Genomic DNA, 18,556 nt, shown 5'->3' with positions numbered 1-18,556 from the left:
AGAATCCTCATGTGTAATCTTGCTAAGGGCACCAGGAGAACGGTAGCCGACATGGAACCCAACAGTTGTAGGACCATCCTTGCTGGGGCTCGGCGTTTGAGGAGCAATGCTCGGACTTGAGATTGTAATGTTTCTATTCTCTCTGTAGGAAGATAGACCCGCATTTGCCTTGAGTCTATGTCTACCCCGATAAACCATATAAGCTGAGATGGCAGCAACACAGACTTTGCCCAATTGAAGGTGATTCCTAGGGAGGTTCCTAGAGATATAGTGGCTGCTAGCTTCTGTAATAGTAGATGCCTGGAGGTGGCAGTTAGGAGCCAGTCGTCTAGATACGGAAACACCTGGAATCCTAGACTCCTCAGGTGAGCAGTCATCACCGCCAAACATTTGGTGAACACCCTGGGGGCTGTGGTGAGACCAAAGGGCAGTGCGCAGAACTGGAAATGACTGTCTCCCAGGCTGAAGCGCAGATGTCTCCTGGATGCCTGATTTACCAGAATGTGATAATAGGCGTCCTTGAGATCTATGGAGCACATCCAAACACCTTTCTCCAGAAGCGGGAGAATGGATTGTAAGGTGACCATCCGGAACTTGGACTTTTTGACTGATCGATTCAGGTTGCTGAGATCCAAAATGGGCCTCAAGTCCCCGGTCTTTTTTGGCACTAAAAAGAATTTTGAGTAAGTCCCTAATCCGGTCTGGTCTACGGGGACCGGTTGGATGACTCCTTTTTGAAGCAGCTTTGAAATTTCGATGGCTGCAATATCCCATTGACTGGGTGAGGGGTCTGGGATTTTTCTGGATGGAGGGGGGGTGTGAAAAGGGGATGACGTAACCTCCGGCGATGATTCGGAGCACCCATCGGTCCTGAGTGATACTCTCCCAGGCCTTTAGGTGCCTCGAAAAATGACCCCTGACTGGCTCCGGAGCTGCACAGTCGGGCAATCCTTCAGGGATGCTGAGAGGTTGAAGAGCCACGAAAGGACTCGCGGTCTCCAGTGTTGCGGGGGCCTCTGCCACCTCTGGGACGGCGTCTTCCGGAAAAATTTCCCCCTCCTCTGCCTCTAGAGGGGGGATCATCCTGCTGTGAGGGGTAATTCTTTTGAGATTTACGGAACCACATTTTCCCTCCTCTTTTAGCCTTGGGATAAGGCCGAAAGGGAGAGGAAAACCATGCTCCTACGGCAGTCAAAGTTTTACCCTCTTGTTCACAGCGGGTCAAGGTGTCCTTTACCTTGGGTCCGAACAAAGAGGACCCATCAAAGGGAGCGTCAGCAAAGGAAGATTTGAAGGCATCCGCAAAATGACACAGGCATAGCCAGGCTTGTCTCCGTAGAGCAACACCCGTACCCGCCGCTCTACTCGCCCCCTCGGCTGCATACGAAATGAGCCTCATGGACGAGTTCGATACACAACGATAGCTGTTAAAACAGCTTTTTGGTTAAGTTTAAGAAATTCCTGACAGGAAAAACCTAATAAAGAAAGCACTTAGCTCAGCCAAGCTCGAGACCACGTCCTTGCTTTGTAAGTGGCAAACGAGATCTGGGGAATTAGTGGTGGTGCATCCTGGGATATAGAATAGCTCAGCCAATTAGAGACTTCGCTTTATTGCATAGCGTGCCAAGTCGGAGCTGAGGATCGGCTCCGAACCCATCAGTACAGAATGTAGGCGAGATAGGATCACATAACATCATGTATTTTAAATGGTGGACTGAATTTAAAAATAAGTATAAAACATGTTTTATTTTTTCAAATGAAGGATGCTGTAAGAAAGGAAGAGAAAATGAAGTATTGGAAAATGTACAGAAATGTATTAGAGAATAATTCATGAAAACATGATATGGAAAAATAAATGTATAAAACATTGAGGAAAAAAACAAGACATTGCTGTTTAGGTAGGATATCTGCAAGGGAGAAGGGAGGAGAGGTATCTGTATATTTGAGTAAAATAGTAACAGAGGACATTATTATAATGATGGAAATGAAAAACTGCAAGAGGAAAGGTAAAAAGAACTTAAGACCAAATTATGAGTGTTGTAGTAAAGTTTGTGGGAATTGTGTATAGGAGTATAAAAAAGGAAAACAAGAGAGAGAGAAGGGAAAGTTAAAAAATCCAGAACGAGTTAAAGAAGATTTGAAAAATAATTTACAATTAGTGAATTAGTACTTAAAGTAAAAGTTGATTCGGTATCAGGTCCAGATGGTATAGGATATAAAATATACAAAACATTAATGGATTGACAAAGACAGTCAATGTACTGAATTAATGGTTGAAGGAATGGGTTGTTTATGAAGAGTTATAGAGTTGGATATTAAAATTTATGTGGAAGAAAAATGAAAAGAATGAAATAAAAATTGGGGACCCCTCATACTAAATAATACAGATTATTTTTTATGAGGATAATACAGAGGAGAATGGAAGGCAGGATGAGGGATATGTATATATTGTATAAAGGGAAGGGACGTCAATAATTGTTATTGGCTGTGAGAGAAATTGTGGATGGTGACATTATTAAGTAAAAGGGAAGACAGGATTCTTTGGAGGATGTTATGGAGAGGTATGGAATAGGTAACAGAACTAAGAGTATATTTCCTAGCATATCAAAATAGTAGAGTGAGAGTATTAGTGAATGGGTGGCTGACTAAAGAAGGGTGCATGAAGTGTGGTATAAGATAAGGATGAACCACAAGTGGAATAATGTTTACATTGTTAATGAATGCAATAGTGAATGAAGAAGCTTACAAAATGAAGAATTTTAGATATGTAATGCAAAAGGAGGTGGTGGTTACAGTAGTTTTGACAGGTGCAGATAATACAGTTGTGGTCACTAAGAGCAAAATATGGATGATGGAAGTGTTGGTTTGTTTGAACGGATGTTTAAAGGAAATGGCAATGGTCTTGAATAAAGATAAAAGTAAGGGTCTGGGTGATGTGCAAATTGGGGGTGTGTATTTTTCAGTGAATGAAGCATCTTTGCTGGTGATAAAAGTTTGGAAAAATGATGCGGAAAAATTGGAAAAAGGGGTTGTGGATGAATGGATGGATGCAGATATGGTGCAATGGGAGGGTCTGATGAAAGAAATTATAGAGAGATATGCCTTCAGTGGAGGACTTGCATATTAAAATTCAAGAAAAAAGGTTTATATGGTAAACTTTATATTAATGGGAAAATAGCATATGTATCAAATGTTTATTTTATTTTAGAAAAATATAAAAAGGAAATTGTGCAATTGGTGTTTTCTTTCATATGCAATTCAAGATTGAACTCAGTGAAAAGAGGTGTGTTATGTACAAGTGAAGATGTAGAAGGACTGGGGTTACTAAATCCAGGTGTTTATTCTGCTTCTTTAAACTTGTATAGGTACTAAAGTGAATAAATTAATCAAATGAAAATGAATAGTGAGAATATTAAAATATAAGTATAGAAAGTTCAAGGAGATGACGAGAATAAGAAAAAGAATGTGAAAATGAAGAAATTAGAAATTATCAAGAAAAATAAACATGGAAAATAAAACTGATGAGACTGAGAAAGATTGAATTATGTAGTATAATAATGTGATGAAACAATATTGCTATGTAAAACCATGGCAGAATTTACCAAAAGACGTGATTAAAGTCATTAGAGTAAGGAAAAAGTGGTGTATTAGACAGCAGAGTTTCAGAGATTCCTAAGGAGACTGGTAATAAATAAGTTATCAGTAAAGTGGATTATGCCATATAAAAAGAAAAATGAAAGACTGTGTTTATTTTGTGGGGAGGAAGAGACAACACAGCATGTTTTTTAAAGGTAAAAAGAGTGGTGAAACTCTGGAAAAAGTGTGAATAAAAATTTTTCAGAATATTAATGACCAACAATATAGATATAAATATGTTTGTGTATGGATATTATAAGAACAAACAGAAAGAATATGTGAGAAGGGTAGATAAAACATTATTTTATGTAAAATGGGTAATTTGGAATGAAAGACTGAATGAAATTTTGTTTAATGGGTAATGGATGTTGGTAGATATATTGCAAAAAAATAAATTACTGTTGTGGGTGTAGTAGGGGCTCAATTATGGAAGAATAACAATAAGGATATTAAAAGAAAAATAAATAGTAAAAAAACAGAAATGTGTATACATGTGCCTGTAAATATGTATTTTGTAAATAGTGTTTTTATGTTGTGTTAAATAAAAGTGCCATGGGATGCTTTACATCCACCTAAGCTACCATAAACTCAAGCAGATTACCTTGGTTTAATGTCATATCTTAAGAATGATGCATTCAGAAGTACAGCACCCCTTATGCTGCACTGTAGTGTCAGTAATCAATCTATCTGGTGTGAAAACAGAACACAGCCTTCTGAAACAAAGGTGAATGTACTACCTGTTGCATCACTGACACTTGCATGTAAATAACAGTTTCTCACACAGTTTCAAGCTTCGTACTACAATTTGTCTATGAATCCCAGCCTTGGACTCTCACATATCCAGTTGATGCATATGGCATTATGATCCAGGTTAGGAAAACAGATTCAGCCACTATGACATTCTGTAAGACCCTAGTCCACAGACAGTATGCAAAACTATATGTCAGAAAAAAAAAAGTTCACAAAAATACAAGGAATTGTATATTTGCCCAATTTAAACTTTAAGCACAGGTGTTGAAAAGGCCATGTAGACAAGCAGTAGAAAGTGCGAAGATAATCGACCCACTGAAGATGACCTTACAGATCAATTGATGAAATGGTAAGATCATACATGCCATTTCTGATGTTGGTAGATTTCTGTTATTGCTGTTGGAAAAAAAATTCAAACAGTGCAAAATATTAAAAGATCAGGACTTAAAACTTAAAAGGCTGAATTTTGAAGTACCAAGCAGGTAACCAGACTGCTGGAAATACAATCCAAAGCAACACTGCTTGATGAGAGTGTGAACCAATGGCCAAGTGATCTCAGCATTTGAAGCAAGCAAAAGCAGCAGCCTCACACCTGAAAGCAGTACTTCCTAATGGCAGTTTGTTGGTTGATGGCAAAATACCTTTAGGAAACAGTCCACCATGACATGTTTGGTTAGACACTGCCTGTCCTTTCCAATCTGGAGCAAAAGAGATGAACAAATGTGCTTATATAGTTATAACTATTACCCCCCCCAACATTTTACAATTTCCCTACAAAGTATTTTGTCAGAAATCTGCCAATTCATTACATTCCCAAACAACATGTAATCTCTCTTCCCAAATTTGTTGAACTTCCTCTGACTGAGTCAACTAAAAACTCTACCACAGCTAGTCTTTCACTTAGCACCCCATCTCTTTTCTTTAACTATACTCTTATCAATCGCCACTAGGTCAGGTAGTCTGTACCTGCAGTTGAAGCATCTGCTTGGCTTTATCCCACTCTATTATATTTCCCCTCTCTAGTTATTTTCTCCTAATACCTTGGTTCTTTTGCTGTCTCCAGTAAATTCCTGCCCCCCCCCTTGTTTATTTTCTATACCACTCTTTGCAGTCATCCCTGCTAGTAAGTCTAATTTCCCCACTCCTATGTTGGTTTAATTCTTAGAACACTTTCTGCTGCTTTATGAATATAATATTCTGTATGGGTGTCAGAGCCAGATCCACCACTAGGTGACCTAGTCAGTTGCCTAGGGTGCATATTGGCTGGGGGGGGGGGGGTTGCATTTCTGTAAATAAAACAAGCCCTATCCTAGACACAGTAAGACTTTAGGAACTCTTGGGCAATCCCAGCATTAGGATGTTGCCCTAACATCATCTTTAGGAAAACAAAAAACAGCAGGGCTTTAAGACCTTGTGGGAGACTTCGGCAAGCACTAGAAATCAGTATCAGGACAACATCCTAATGTCATCTGTCAGAAATGAAGCCACAGGAGATTTAGGTGGCCAAGTAAGCAAATGGATCTTTAGGGACATCTGAGGTAACAGGGAGATATACAGCAGCCATTTCATTCCGGTGAGTTAAAAGGCAATCTTTTAGGGCAACCAGAGGATGCAAGTTACGTGTATGTGTAATGCTCCAGTTGGGGGGAGGGCTGTCTAGTTAAGTGACTTTGCTCAGAGTCAAACCCTGAACCTTAATTAGAGGCAAACAAGTGCTTTAAACCTCCACACCAACTACCAATCCCCTTTAATTTTATCAATGTGTGTCAGAGTTTTCACAGTTGTGTTTTTTAGTGTCAGTGGTGCTACAGGTAGCACATTTGCTTTTGGTGCAGAAGGCTGTGGGTTCTACACTCGCACCAGTTAGATCAATTACTGAAAATACATTGCATCATAAGGGAGAGGGGGACTGCTGCACTCCTGAGTGTGTCCTCCTTTGAATGAGATGCCTAGTAACTATGAACCTGTTTGTAGGTTTGCCAGCCATTCCCTACTGTATTTCACTAGCATACCATTTTTTTTATTTAACATAGACAATTTTATTTTCAAGGGCAACACAAGATGTGAATGAAGCATTGAAATGCAAAGTTGCTTGTAGCAGCAACCTGTTCATTACAGTTCTCTCTAATGTGGAGTTATTCAGATGACTTTTACTTCTGCAGAGAATATGCATATTGACTGATATTACTCCACTCCTCTACCCTACCCCCTACGTTTTAGCAAATGTGTTTTTCCTCTCATTTCCCTAAAGGCGGTTAATTTTAGGATAGCCCTTTTTCCAATTAGAGCTGCCTAAATATAAGGAAATAAACATATCTAGGCTTTAGTGCGTGAGGGGTTAGCTAAGACTAAAAGGGGATTAATGCATGTGGTGGCTAGAATTAATTTTGTATGTGTTTGTTTTAATGTGAACGGAAGTCAGATCTGTAAAGTAGAATACAGTGGAGGTAGTATATGTGACGTTCATATTATGTATCTATGGCTCGCTCAAAACACCGCATGTTAAAATAAGTGATTAAATACAAGCTTCTACTTATTACTATAGTTTTTAATTATGCACGCTACTTCCTTCAGTGAGTAAGCATTCTGTACAAGGTCCCGTAGACAGCTTATCTTGCCACTAATTATATAATATGCTCTCTATGTGTAGAATAATCATGATTTACTAGTTATTTCTCCTGTAACTAGTGCTCTAGGATATCTTTCTGAATTGTTAGCTATAGCTATGTTATTAAATGCTATAAACACCGCATGTTAAAATAAGTGATTAAATACAAGCTTCTACTTATTACTATAGTTTTTAATTATGCAAGCTACTTCCTTCACTGAGTAAGCATTCTGTACAAGGTCACGTAGACAGCTTATCTTGCCACTAATTATATAATATGCTCTCTATGTGTAGAATAATCATGATTTACTAGTTATTTCTCCTGTAACTAGTGTTCGTCCTGTATAGACGGCTCTAGGATATCTTTCTGAATTGTTAGCTATAGCTATGTTATTAACTGCTATTATTTTCTATGTCACTGTCTAAGTACTGTACTACTATTTTTTTGTTGTTTAACCTTGCTTTAATGTTGAACTCTGATATTCCTATCCCTTCCATCTATTACTGAAGGTGTACAGTATAAGGATTTAGGTTGTAGAGTGTTAGTTGTTAAGATAAAAAATTTCACTGCCAACCTCTGTTGTTGAGTATTAGTGCTTAATATATAAATGGTTAATATATAAGATTTCACTGCCAACCTTTAATTTGTTTTACTTGACCTCCAACTACTGCTCACTTTTACTACCTTTATGACCCCTCCTTCTCCCTCTTTCTACTTATCTCTCACCTCTCATTCTCCCTCTTTCTACTAATCTCCCACCTCTGCATTTTCACTATAAACTCTATTTCTACTACTTATATGGTCTTTTATCCTAACTTCCCCCTCTTCCTCTCACTCTGCATAACTGAAGTTTTCAAACTCAAGTGTTCTCTCTTCCTGTCTTACAGTAAAGTGTTCCGGGTGTTCCCCCCCTGCCACAAAACTAAAAGGAAAACCTCCTGCTAAACCTGAAGACACCCCAGAAGCTGACTGCTTACCAGGCTTCATAAAAAGCTTAAATTCTGAAGTAACTGTACACGTATGTTGCTACTACCTAGTTTTACCTTTATTATATGTAATGCCTTTATTTGCTTGTTAACCCTACTGTGTGAGATTTAACAGCCTACTGCAGACCCCCAGCCACTATCTTCCTCCAGCCTTTTTTCTCTCAATCTATTTTCTTTTACATTAGAATAAGCTTCTTGCCTTCATCTCCTAGTTGCTACTTCCCCCCTGACCACTAGGTGGTAGCATTCTACCAACTTAAAATTTCAGCTTTTAACTATTTATCCCAAAGGTCCTAAACCTATTTTCTATTGACTAACTATAATTCTATTCCTCTTGCTAAACACTTGGGAATTCTCACTCTCACCTAGATTAATAATCAACATATTTTAGATAAGATAACCCCCCCCCCCCATTTCACTCTCAGTTCTTCTTTATTAAGCCATAACTTTGAAGACAGCTAATACTTTTTTCTGCCTTATTGCTCTTGCCCGCTCCGTTCGCCCTGTGGGCTCACTCCGCTCCCCTCCCCTACCCCCAAATCTCATCCACCCAAAGAGCACCTAACCTTATACATCTATAACCACACCTCTATCCAACATCAACCAATAGCTCACCCTATCTCGTTACTTACTTATCAATTTACTCCCAATTTACTCACATTCCCAACTACCTAATGTTTCTCTTTAAATAGACCCACCCTTATCTGTCCTTCTGGAAACATTAATCTCCTTGTTTCGCTGATCCCATTCCTCTTACTATGTCTATCCCTGGCTTACAAATATACCTTACCTTGCTCCTCTTGTCTACAGTTCTTACTACTCTACTTCTATCCCACAGCCTCTCATGCTATGAATTCCTAAGACTTACTATATTTCAACACCCCTTAAAACAAACAACCCCTTTCTTTCATTTAGCTTTACAAACCCATAGTAACATAACATTCATATCACCCTGCCTTCTACCACAGTTCTATAGACTAACCCATATTAAGTATTTCCAAACCAGAAAAACTGACCCTATTATATGTAAACTCATGAAACTTTCACAAAATCCCAAACAGCACCTACTTCTACATGGTGACATTCATCCAAACCCAGGTCCTAGCATTACCGTTCCTAATTCCCTATCTTCCCATCCCTCCACCTCTCATACCCCCACTACAACCTCAAACTCTCTTCTCATAGCCCATCTTAATATACGTAGCATAAACAATAAAATCACTCAGCTACATGCCCTGCTAGACTTACATTCCTTTGACATCATATGTCTAACAGAAACCTGGCTCAAAGCAGTTACTAAGGACAATGATATAATCCCACCAGGTTATAACATCCTGAGACTAGACTGTCTAAATAAAAAGGGTGGTGGGGTGGCGATATTGTTTAAATCTGAATTGCAGGTCACCTCAATAGATATTCAACCACCCTCACCTAGTAATGCCGAGATCTTAATGTCCAAGCTCCAAATTAATGCTAATAAATCCATTTACATTATTTGCTCTTACATCCCCAGGCAATAATATTAATACTCTTGAAAACACCCTTAGTTGGCTCCCCACATCCTTCCCACAAGAAACCATTCTCCTTGGTGATTTTAATTTTGACTGGAAATGTTGTACTTCTGACAATCCAGCTACTCACATAAACCTTTATGGCTTTTATCAAACCGTCAACTACCCTACCAGAACCCATAAACCTAGCAACAAACAAACCACCTTAGACTGGATACCAGTTAACAGTAATCCCCAATTATATAAAATAGGCTTACTCCCTGATGATATTAGTGACCATTCTCTTACCTTTATAACTAGATAAAAGACCTCAATTCCCAATCAAATTAACTTCAGAACTACCCGGAACAAGAAAAATCTAAACCCAGTTAATTTTCAAGCAAAGCTTAAAGCCTGCAATTGGTCACCCCTAAAATACCTAACTCTTGATGAAGCAGCCTCTTACTTTAACAATAAATTATTACAAATTCTAAAACACCATGCCCCCTCAAGCAATGTTAGAATTAGGAACAAACCTGCACCTAGGCTCTCAAATGAGACAAGGCTAAAAATGCGACTGAGAAATAAAACCTGGACCAAATGGAGATACTAAAAACGCTACTGATCATTTAAACCATAGACAGCTTAGAAATGCCACAAAAATCAATATTCCTTGATAAAAAAAAATTACCTTAAATTCCAACAAACCCAACATCAAAACCCACAAAAATTCTGGTCAGGAATAAACAAATTGCTCCATCCTGGACACTCCAAAACACCTACCACCTCTAATTTAACTCAAAATTCTCCCAGCAAAATTGCTGATACTTTAAAATTTTTCTCTTAAACTGTCCAATCTTTAGCAAATACCTTACCACCTGTTACCACCACTGAGTCACCCTTGCCAACCAATTTACCCCACATATTACATCTTCAGCCTGTTCCAACATCTTTCATATGCACCCTACTTCTTAAACTTAAACCTTGCACTACATCAGCTGACCTCCTACCAGCTGAATATCTGCAAATGGCAGCTGGGGTACTTGCCTACCCTATTTCCATCGTAATTAACAGAACCATTACAGAATGTTCCATCCCACATCTATGGAAAGTCTCACATGTTATCCCACTCCATAAGGGAGGCAACTCAAATGAACTCTCAAACTTCTGCCCCATAGTCCTACTTTCCCCATTAGCAAAAATTATGGAGAGATGTATTCATCATCTACTTGATCATCTCCTCCAAAATCACCAACTAGTGGACTGCCAGCATGGCTTTAGGCCATTCCATAGTACTACAACTGTACTCATATCCTTTTCAGTCTGCATTAATAAAAACAGTAACAACTTCCTGTCCTCAGCCCTCTTTATTGACCTCTCCAAAGCATTTGACATGGTGAATCATCAACTATTGTTAGATATACTTAAATCTCTGTCATCAGACACCCAGACAGTCAAGTGGTTTAAGTCCTACCTAGGAAATAGACAACAAACAGTCCTCTTGGGACAATAAATTATCCACTCAGCTCCCTATCACTCTTGGAGTCCCAACAAGGCTCTATTCTGGGACCTGTACTCTTTACTACTTTCATTAATGATATGAAAACCTCCCTTCCACAAACCACCTGTATACAATATGCCGATGACTCAACATTAATATGTAGTGCCTCCTCGCCTACAGAATTTCAAACCAATACCAAAAAAGTATTTACCTTAGTTAAAAACTGGTTCCATCAACACTGTCTCCTCCTTAACCCCAAAAAACTAACTAATATTGTTCACTCCCACTCAAAAGTCCCCTGCTATTAACTTCACAATTATATCTAATAATGGTACTGAAATAGCTCCTGACATGACCACCAAACTTTTAAGTGTAACAATTGACCATAATCTTAACTTTGACACATATATTAACCAAACTTTTAAGTGTAACAATTGACCATAATCTTAACTTTGACACACATATTAACCAATCTGTTAAATCAGTTAATAGAAAACTTGGTTTCTTTTATAGACTTGAACCCTTTCTCACAGCTTCAGCTACGACTACTATTGCCCAAACTCACTTAATCTTCACCCTTCTCTATGCCTTCCCAATTTTTACAAACCTCTCCAAAAGCAATATGAATAAATTGGCAACATCTTATAATAACATAGCCAGATTTGCCACTGGAGCCCCATTTAGAACCCATCACTGCCAAAATCTCAAACTACTAGGATGTCCGGAATTGCAAAGTCAGCTTCTTATCCAGCAACTTACTATCATTCATAAGATCATGCATCATCCCACAAATACTCCCATACTCTGTAACCTTATCAGCCCATATAAAAACCTTACAACCCTACGATCAGCCAATAGGGTACTAGTATCCACCTTAAAATTCAACAAAAAATCTGGGGATTGCCTGTTTACTAACTCTGTTGGTAACACTTGGAACAAACTTCCAAGTGAACTAACATCCCTTTCATCCACCCCACTTTTCAAGAAGCAACTAGAAATCTTCCTAAAATCACAATGGCTATGCCCTTGCACCAGTCCAGACTGATACTATCTCCTCTTGCCTGACCTCCTTTAATGTCTACTATACCTACCTCCTGTTGCTTTGTTTTTTTCTCTATGTGTTCTACTGAAGAAGCACTCTTCCCATGAAGCCAATATGTAAATAAAACCTTCTGTTGCTTTGTTTCTTCTCTGTGTTCTACTGACAAAGTACACTTCCTACAGAACCTATATATATATATATATATATATATATATATATATATATATTGAATTCTGCAGTACCTCCATTAGAATCACTAATCATTTCCTGTTTATGTTCTGTCACTGTACTCTGCAATTGGATCCATTTATAAAACATTCTTACCTATGTCTGACAATAAGTGTATTTGTAAAATGTTATGATTTAATTGCTATGTAATTGTTGCAATGTTTTGGAGCTTTTCTCCCCGGGCCTCCGCTGAAAATGGACATATATCTAGTCGGACTATCCCGGTCAACAAATGTAAAATAAAAAAAACTTGGTTGATTACAATGGGCAACAGTATGAGTAGCCTTTTATGAAATTTTTTGAAATGGGTAGTTTTGTCAATAATGGTGCATATGTTTTTTTTCACTGCTTACTGGAAACGTTCAAAATTACAAATTGAAAACACTTTCTAATAATAAGTGGTGCTGTATTAAACAAGGAATATAATTCAATGTAATCAGGAAAATGAATCAAAGAACACATACATTTATGCATAGTCCTAAAATGTGTGCAAGTGGCCTATGGTTTGAAAACAGCCCAAAGGTACACAATCCACAACTGGCCAGATACATTTGCATGAATGTGGGTTTCAATGCAGTTTCAATGAATTTGAGCTTCAAGGGTAGTGAAGTTTAATGTTGTTCATGCTATGCCTGAATTGTCTTGTGTAGCAAATGGTTATCAGTGTTTGTGCTATAAAAATTTTAAATAAAAGTTTTAAATTAAATCTAAATATCTCTAATCATTGTAGAAGTAAAGAAGAAAAAGTATGCACACTGATAGGTTTGAAGAGAGTTTATGGTAGATAGGGAGAAACAGCCAAGTAATGGAACACTGGAATGGCTTCAGACTGATCCATTACTCTGCCTAGGGGCCCATCTGATAGTGATCCTGCTCTAATGGTTATTGTTATTCTCCTTAACAACCTGCATCCAAAATCCTATGCTTTCCTTATTTCTTACCCTTCATTTCATCATCATGATAATCATCTCTCATATGGAGATCTTCCTTCAACTTCAGAGATCCAATGACAGAAGGGAAACTTTCAATAATGCCCTTTAAAGGATGATTTAAGGCTTGCTTTAGACAGAATTAACTCTTGAGGCCTTCGACCTTACTGGGATTTAACTATATTTTGTTTTGTGGGCTTTTTTCACTGGGGATTACAGCTAAGGCCTATTATTTCTGTCTGTGATTAATAAACCAAGGGTCATCCAGGTTTCAATCCCTCCATTATGGATGTATGTATGAAGTTCATCACTTGTGCACTCCCTTATTAGTACTATTCTAGGCCTCTACTACAGCATACAACTGCAGCAGACTTATCTTCTCCACATTAAATACAATAGCTAGCCACATGAATATAAATCTCCAACCTGTAGTCAGCCCCCCACCCACACACCCAACACAGCTTGCTGCTAATCAGGTCACGGTGGCAAAGTCAAGCACCTGCTTCCCAGTCAGCAGGCCAGCTCAGGTCTTGGTATAGTTATGCAAAGCTTGGAGAAAATTAAAATCACATCTATATCCTATCACTTCTAATTAAAATAACTCATTCCATGCATTTTTGTTCTTTCAAATAACTGTCAGTTTATAAATAAAAATACTCTGCTTCAACAACCTCCTCTCATAACTTTCAAAATGGGCAAGAGAACAGCTACTCAGTCACTGATTAGCAGAGGAAGGGTGTAGAGAACATGGCAATGTATTTTTTTTACCCCAACTCAGACCATTACTCTTAACATACCTGCTATCTTTGCCGTATTTGCAATCTTCTTCACCTGGCATGATGCTACCGGTCTTTGGTTAGGGTTGGAAATACAAGAAGTGTTTTCTAACTTTCCACACACGCTGAAATGATATTCATATTCTTCAGTGGAAACTTCTACTGCCTGATTAGAGAGAGGTCGAAGGTCATAGACAAAGTCAAACATAGGATGCTTTACTGTGCAGTTATCACCTAAACAAGAGAACAAAAGCAAATGAGTTTCAGAACTTTTCATACATTTTAAATGTTAACAGTATCTTGGTGATCAAATAATTCCTTATGGTCTCTGTAAGACAATGAAATATGACCACAACTGTAAACAGCTACACTTTTATTTTCGATACACAATGGAGAGCTATCATCATAATTACTAACAAGAGAAACCTTCTAAATAAAAGCAGATGAAATTTTATTTAGATAAACAAAAGTACATGAAACTCTACTCAACAATGAAAGTGCATTTTTTCCCTGAAATGCAGACATACCGTGCAATGTTAAACTTCAAAACAGAACATTTTCCTTTTGTATGTTTACTATAGAATCTACTGACATATCACAGTGAATCACAAAATCTGGAAATTGAAAACACTTAAAAGCACAATATCCTGACTGGAATCCAGGTGAAAAAAGAAAAAAAAAAACAGACTTCTGCAAACTCTCAAATCCATGCTTCTGCAGAGGTCAAACCAGGCTGCCTCCCAGCACCCATAATTCCTAATTATTCTCACTCCAAACTCACACAATCTCAGTGAGTAGTGTAATACTACTGTGACGGCACAGACAGATAAAGCCCTAACTACCACCTAGCTCCCCTGAATTCGACTAACAGCTCTGGTATCTGTTTGGGCTGGCATGGAGAAGTGGAATGATGAAGCTTCACAGCCAGCTCGCCTCTCTTTGAAGGGATGATAGTGTGCTCAGGTCACTCCCTCCTTGGTAAAGATCCCTGGTGGAAACCAGGAAATACATGTGGGTGCCTATCTACAAGGGGCTGGGGCAGGGCCAATTGTTGATTTCGCAAGAAAGTGTAGTGCAAAAGCCTACTGCATGCCAACCCTTTTTTTCAACACCTTTATTAAATTATCACTTAAGACATGGGCAAACATGCATCTGGGCTGGCTTGAACTCCCTTCACCTCCTTCAATGGTATCAACTCTCACTCGCCCACAAACTAGTAAACCATCCACTAAATGTCCCATCCCTCCAGAATCTACTACAACCCTATCGCATCACCAGACCACTAAGATCCAGTAACAAAAATCACTTGCAGATCACTAAAGCCAATAACTCTGCTGGTGAAGCACTATTCTCTTGCGCCATAGCTAAATTATGGAACTCCCCCCCACCCACAATTACCACCATACCATCATGCACCCACTTCAAAACTTTACTAAAAGCGGACCTAAAAACATGCTGGCAATGCCCTTGCAACTCCCACTCTAATATCACCCACCCCATCCAACCACTACCTTTCTTTCCACTCCACTAACTACCTTGATTATAGCAAGCTCAGATGCTCATAAGCCTAGTACTTATTATACAGCAGGAACTCCTTATTGTAACATTTGTTAATGTCTGTTATGTACTTCACAGATAAAGATTCTAGTTGTCTACTGATGTACTATGTTCTTCATCTGTAAATATGTTGTAAGTAATTGCTATGTTAAATTGTTAATTGCTATGTAATCCAAAACTACTGTCTATTTTAACTGTGGAGCTTTTCTCCCCGGGCCTCCGCTGAAAATGGACCTACGTCCAGTTGGACACTCCCGGTTAACAAATGTAAATAAAATAAAAAAATAATAGAAAAGAAAAGAAACCATTTTAACATTTTTCCATTTAAATACAATATACATCACATATATTTTCTTTGTACTATAATCAGTCCGACATTACAAACAAATTGCTGAATTCCTGCCTTCCCTTAAACCTTACTCCTCCTCCTACTAAACATTATTATGCATGCATTGTTCCTACAATTTTCATTCATGTCTAATAATTTCCTCCTTCCAGTACGTTTAACTATTTTATAATACTCAGTACCTCAAATACAACTGGTGTTGACTTTGATTTCCATTTTCTGCTAAGTGCTTTTCTGGCAGCAAACAGAATTAAACTTAAGGTCTTACTATGTGTCTAGGCAATTCAGATCCTGTATCCCAGCTCAAAAGAATAATTTCCTTACTTATAGCCATTTGCTCACAAAATATTTGTGACAGTGTACTCTGTAGGGAATTTTTTAAATCTGCCACCTCATTACACTGCCAAAATATATATTCCCACTTAACTCTTTCTTCTCCATCACACCTCCAACATTTGCTATCTACCTGAGGAAACATTCTTTGACATCTTCTTGGGGTATAAAAATAAGTAAGCAAAAACTTCTAAGCAAAGACCCTGAACCTTCTGGACTTGGTTGCATACTTGGGAGCCATACCTATGTTTTCTCATTGTTCTCTTATATACTGTTTTCCCAGTCTCTCTTCCCAATCTTTTCTAACCTCCTCTGACAGATTCTTATAGTTACCATGCAATATTTTATATGCCCTACTAATTATCCCTTTTAAAAGCTGCTGCTGTTCTAGATTCAATTAAAAACTACCAGAACAGGTACTTCACTTAAAATTCCACTATCCCTTTCTCTTTGCCTGTACTCTGAGACCAACCCTGGTAGAGAAGGCAGTTTCTAGTCTGCAATCCAAATGTCTTCTTGGCTTTAGCCCACTCTATTACCCTTCCTGCTTGAGTTACTTGCTCCCAATATCTTGGTTCCTTTGACAGGTATCTCCAGTAAATTCCAGCCCCCCTTTACTAAAGAGGATATAAAGGCACTTATATGTTTTTAAGAAAAATAATTTTAACAATTCACTATTTAAACACACAATATTAAGTTACCAAACCAGGAGTTTGGAAAAAGCAGTTGCCAACCACGAAGTAGTAAATCACAAAGTTTTATTAACGCTGACAACAGACAATGCATTTTCGTCCTCAGACTTCATCAGATAACACAGTCCACAAAATATACATCCTTATATAACTCTTCACATTAAATAATTAACTAATTAACCAATAAATCCTTTGCATCAATTAATGGAATGAATATATATGTAAGGACAAAAAACAGTTTAAAAACATGATATAAAACCCCACATTTAATAACTATTTAACAATAAATATCAAGTTAATAAATATGTGTATATATAAATATGAAATAAATATATGTGAAAAATACAATATATATTATATTTATAAAAATTAATCTTTTAACAGTTAAAAGAATAAATATGTAAAAACTTGTGCAATGCTATCCTCTAGTGGCTGATAACAGTAAAAACTTTTATAAGTTAGCTGCTCTTAGTTTTAATAATGGTGCAGGTGAAGTACTTTCATTCAAACCAGGGTGCCTTCCTGCATCCAAAAATACCTGCCAATATAGCTCCCTATATTCAAGACGGGTTTCCCACAAACCCCCCCTAACATCTTTGGGGACAACCTCCAGTACAAAAAACAAAAAGGTTGCTTTGGCACACTCCTGTGTATGTTTATATCTGGCATTCTTATCATTATTTTTACTTACATCATAAAAATAGAGTTGGTATAAAAGGAACGGGACAGGTTTACCTCTCTCACTGATTTAAAAGACATGCAACACAAGCCTTTAAATATTGTTTTTAAAAAGGGAATTAATTTAAAGGAATTAATGGAAAAAAGGAAGTTTGGTCAGAAGGCCAGGAGACCGGGTACCTACAACTGTGGGGCATGTGCACAGTGTATACACATAACAAATATTGATAAGGTGTGTATTAAAAGTAGGAATAAATATGTTCATAGTACATGTCATAGTAATTGTAACTCCAGTGGCTTGGTTTATCTGGTATCCTGTGAGGCATGTTGTGCCTTTTATGCAGGGAAGACTGAAAGACGCCTGAAAAGGCAGATTTATGAACATAATGATAAGAATGCCCTATATATGTATGTTTTTTGTACTGGAGGTTGTTTCCAAAGATATTAGAGGGGGTTTGTGGGAAACCCGTCTTGAATATAGGGAGCTATACTGGCAGGTATTTTTGGATGCAGGAAGGCACCCTGGTTTGAATGAAAGTATTTCACTTGCACCATTATTAACACTAAGAGCAGCTAAATTATAAAAGTTTTTCCTGTTATCTACTAGAGGTAGCTATATGTTAAATACTAGAGGGTAGCACTGCACAAGTTTTTACATATTTATTCTTTTAACAGTGTTAAAAGGTGATTTTTTTATAAATATATTTAAGGATGTGTATTTTTGTGGACTGTGTTATCTGATGAAGTCTGAGGATGAAAACGCATTGTGTGTTGTCAGCGTTAATAAAACTTTGTGATTTACTACTTCGTGGTTGGTGGCTGCTTTTTCCGAACTCCTGGTTTGGTTATTTGGTTGTTGTTGAGGTTCCTTTTCCCCTTTTTCCTTGGTTTTGAACACAATATTAAGTGATATGTGCAACACCTTTGGTTCTGGTTTTGCAGCTTTTGAAAAGGTGCATGCTAACCTTGGGGTGGAGACTGGCATAATAAATTAGAGCAGAGA

At 37.8% G+C, this 18,556-nt stretch overlaps 1 protein-coding gene across 1 annotated transcript in view; it reads right to left on the bottom strand.

The window, feature by feature from the left end:
• Nucleotides 1-18,556, bottom strand: part of IGF2R (insulin like growth factor 2 receptor) — a 2,372,344-nt gene that overhangs the window by 766,051 nt on the left and 1,587,737 nt on the right. Inside the window, exon 26 of the mRNA XM_044074918.1 lies at nt 13,969-14,181. Within this exon, the coding sequence (XP_043930853.1) occupies nt 13,969-14,181 (213 nt within the window). The remainder of the gene's footprint in view (nt 1-13,968; nt 14,182-18,556) is intronic.

This window comes from Protopterus annectens, chromosome 1.part0 (assembly GCF_019279795.1).
Source record: "Protopterus annectens isolate FY-2018-M chromosome 1.part0, PAN1.0, whole genome shotgun sequence".
NCBI classification, from domain to species: Eukaryota; Metazoa; Chordata; order Ceratodontiformes; family Protopteridae; genus Protopterus; species Protopterus annectens.
The sequence above is the reverse complement of the archived record's forward strand: the minus strand, read 5'-3'. Positions and strand labels throughout refer to the sequence as shown.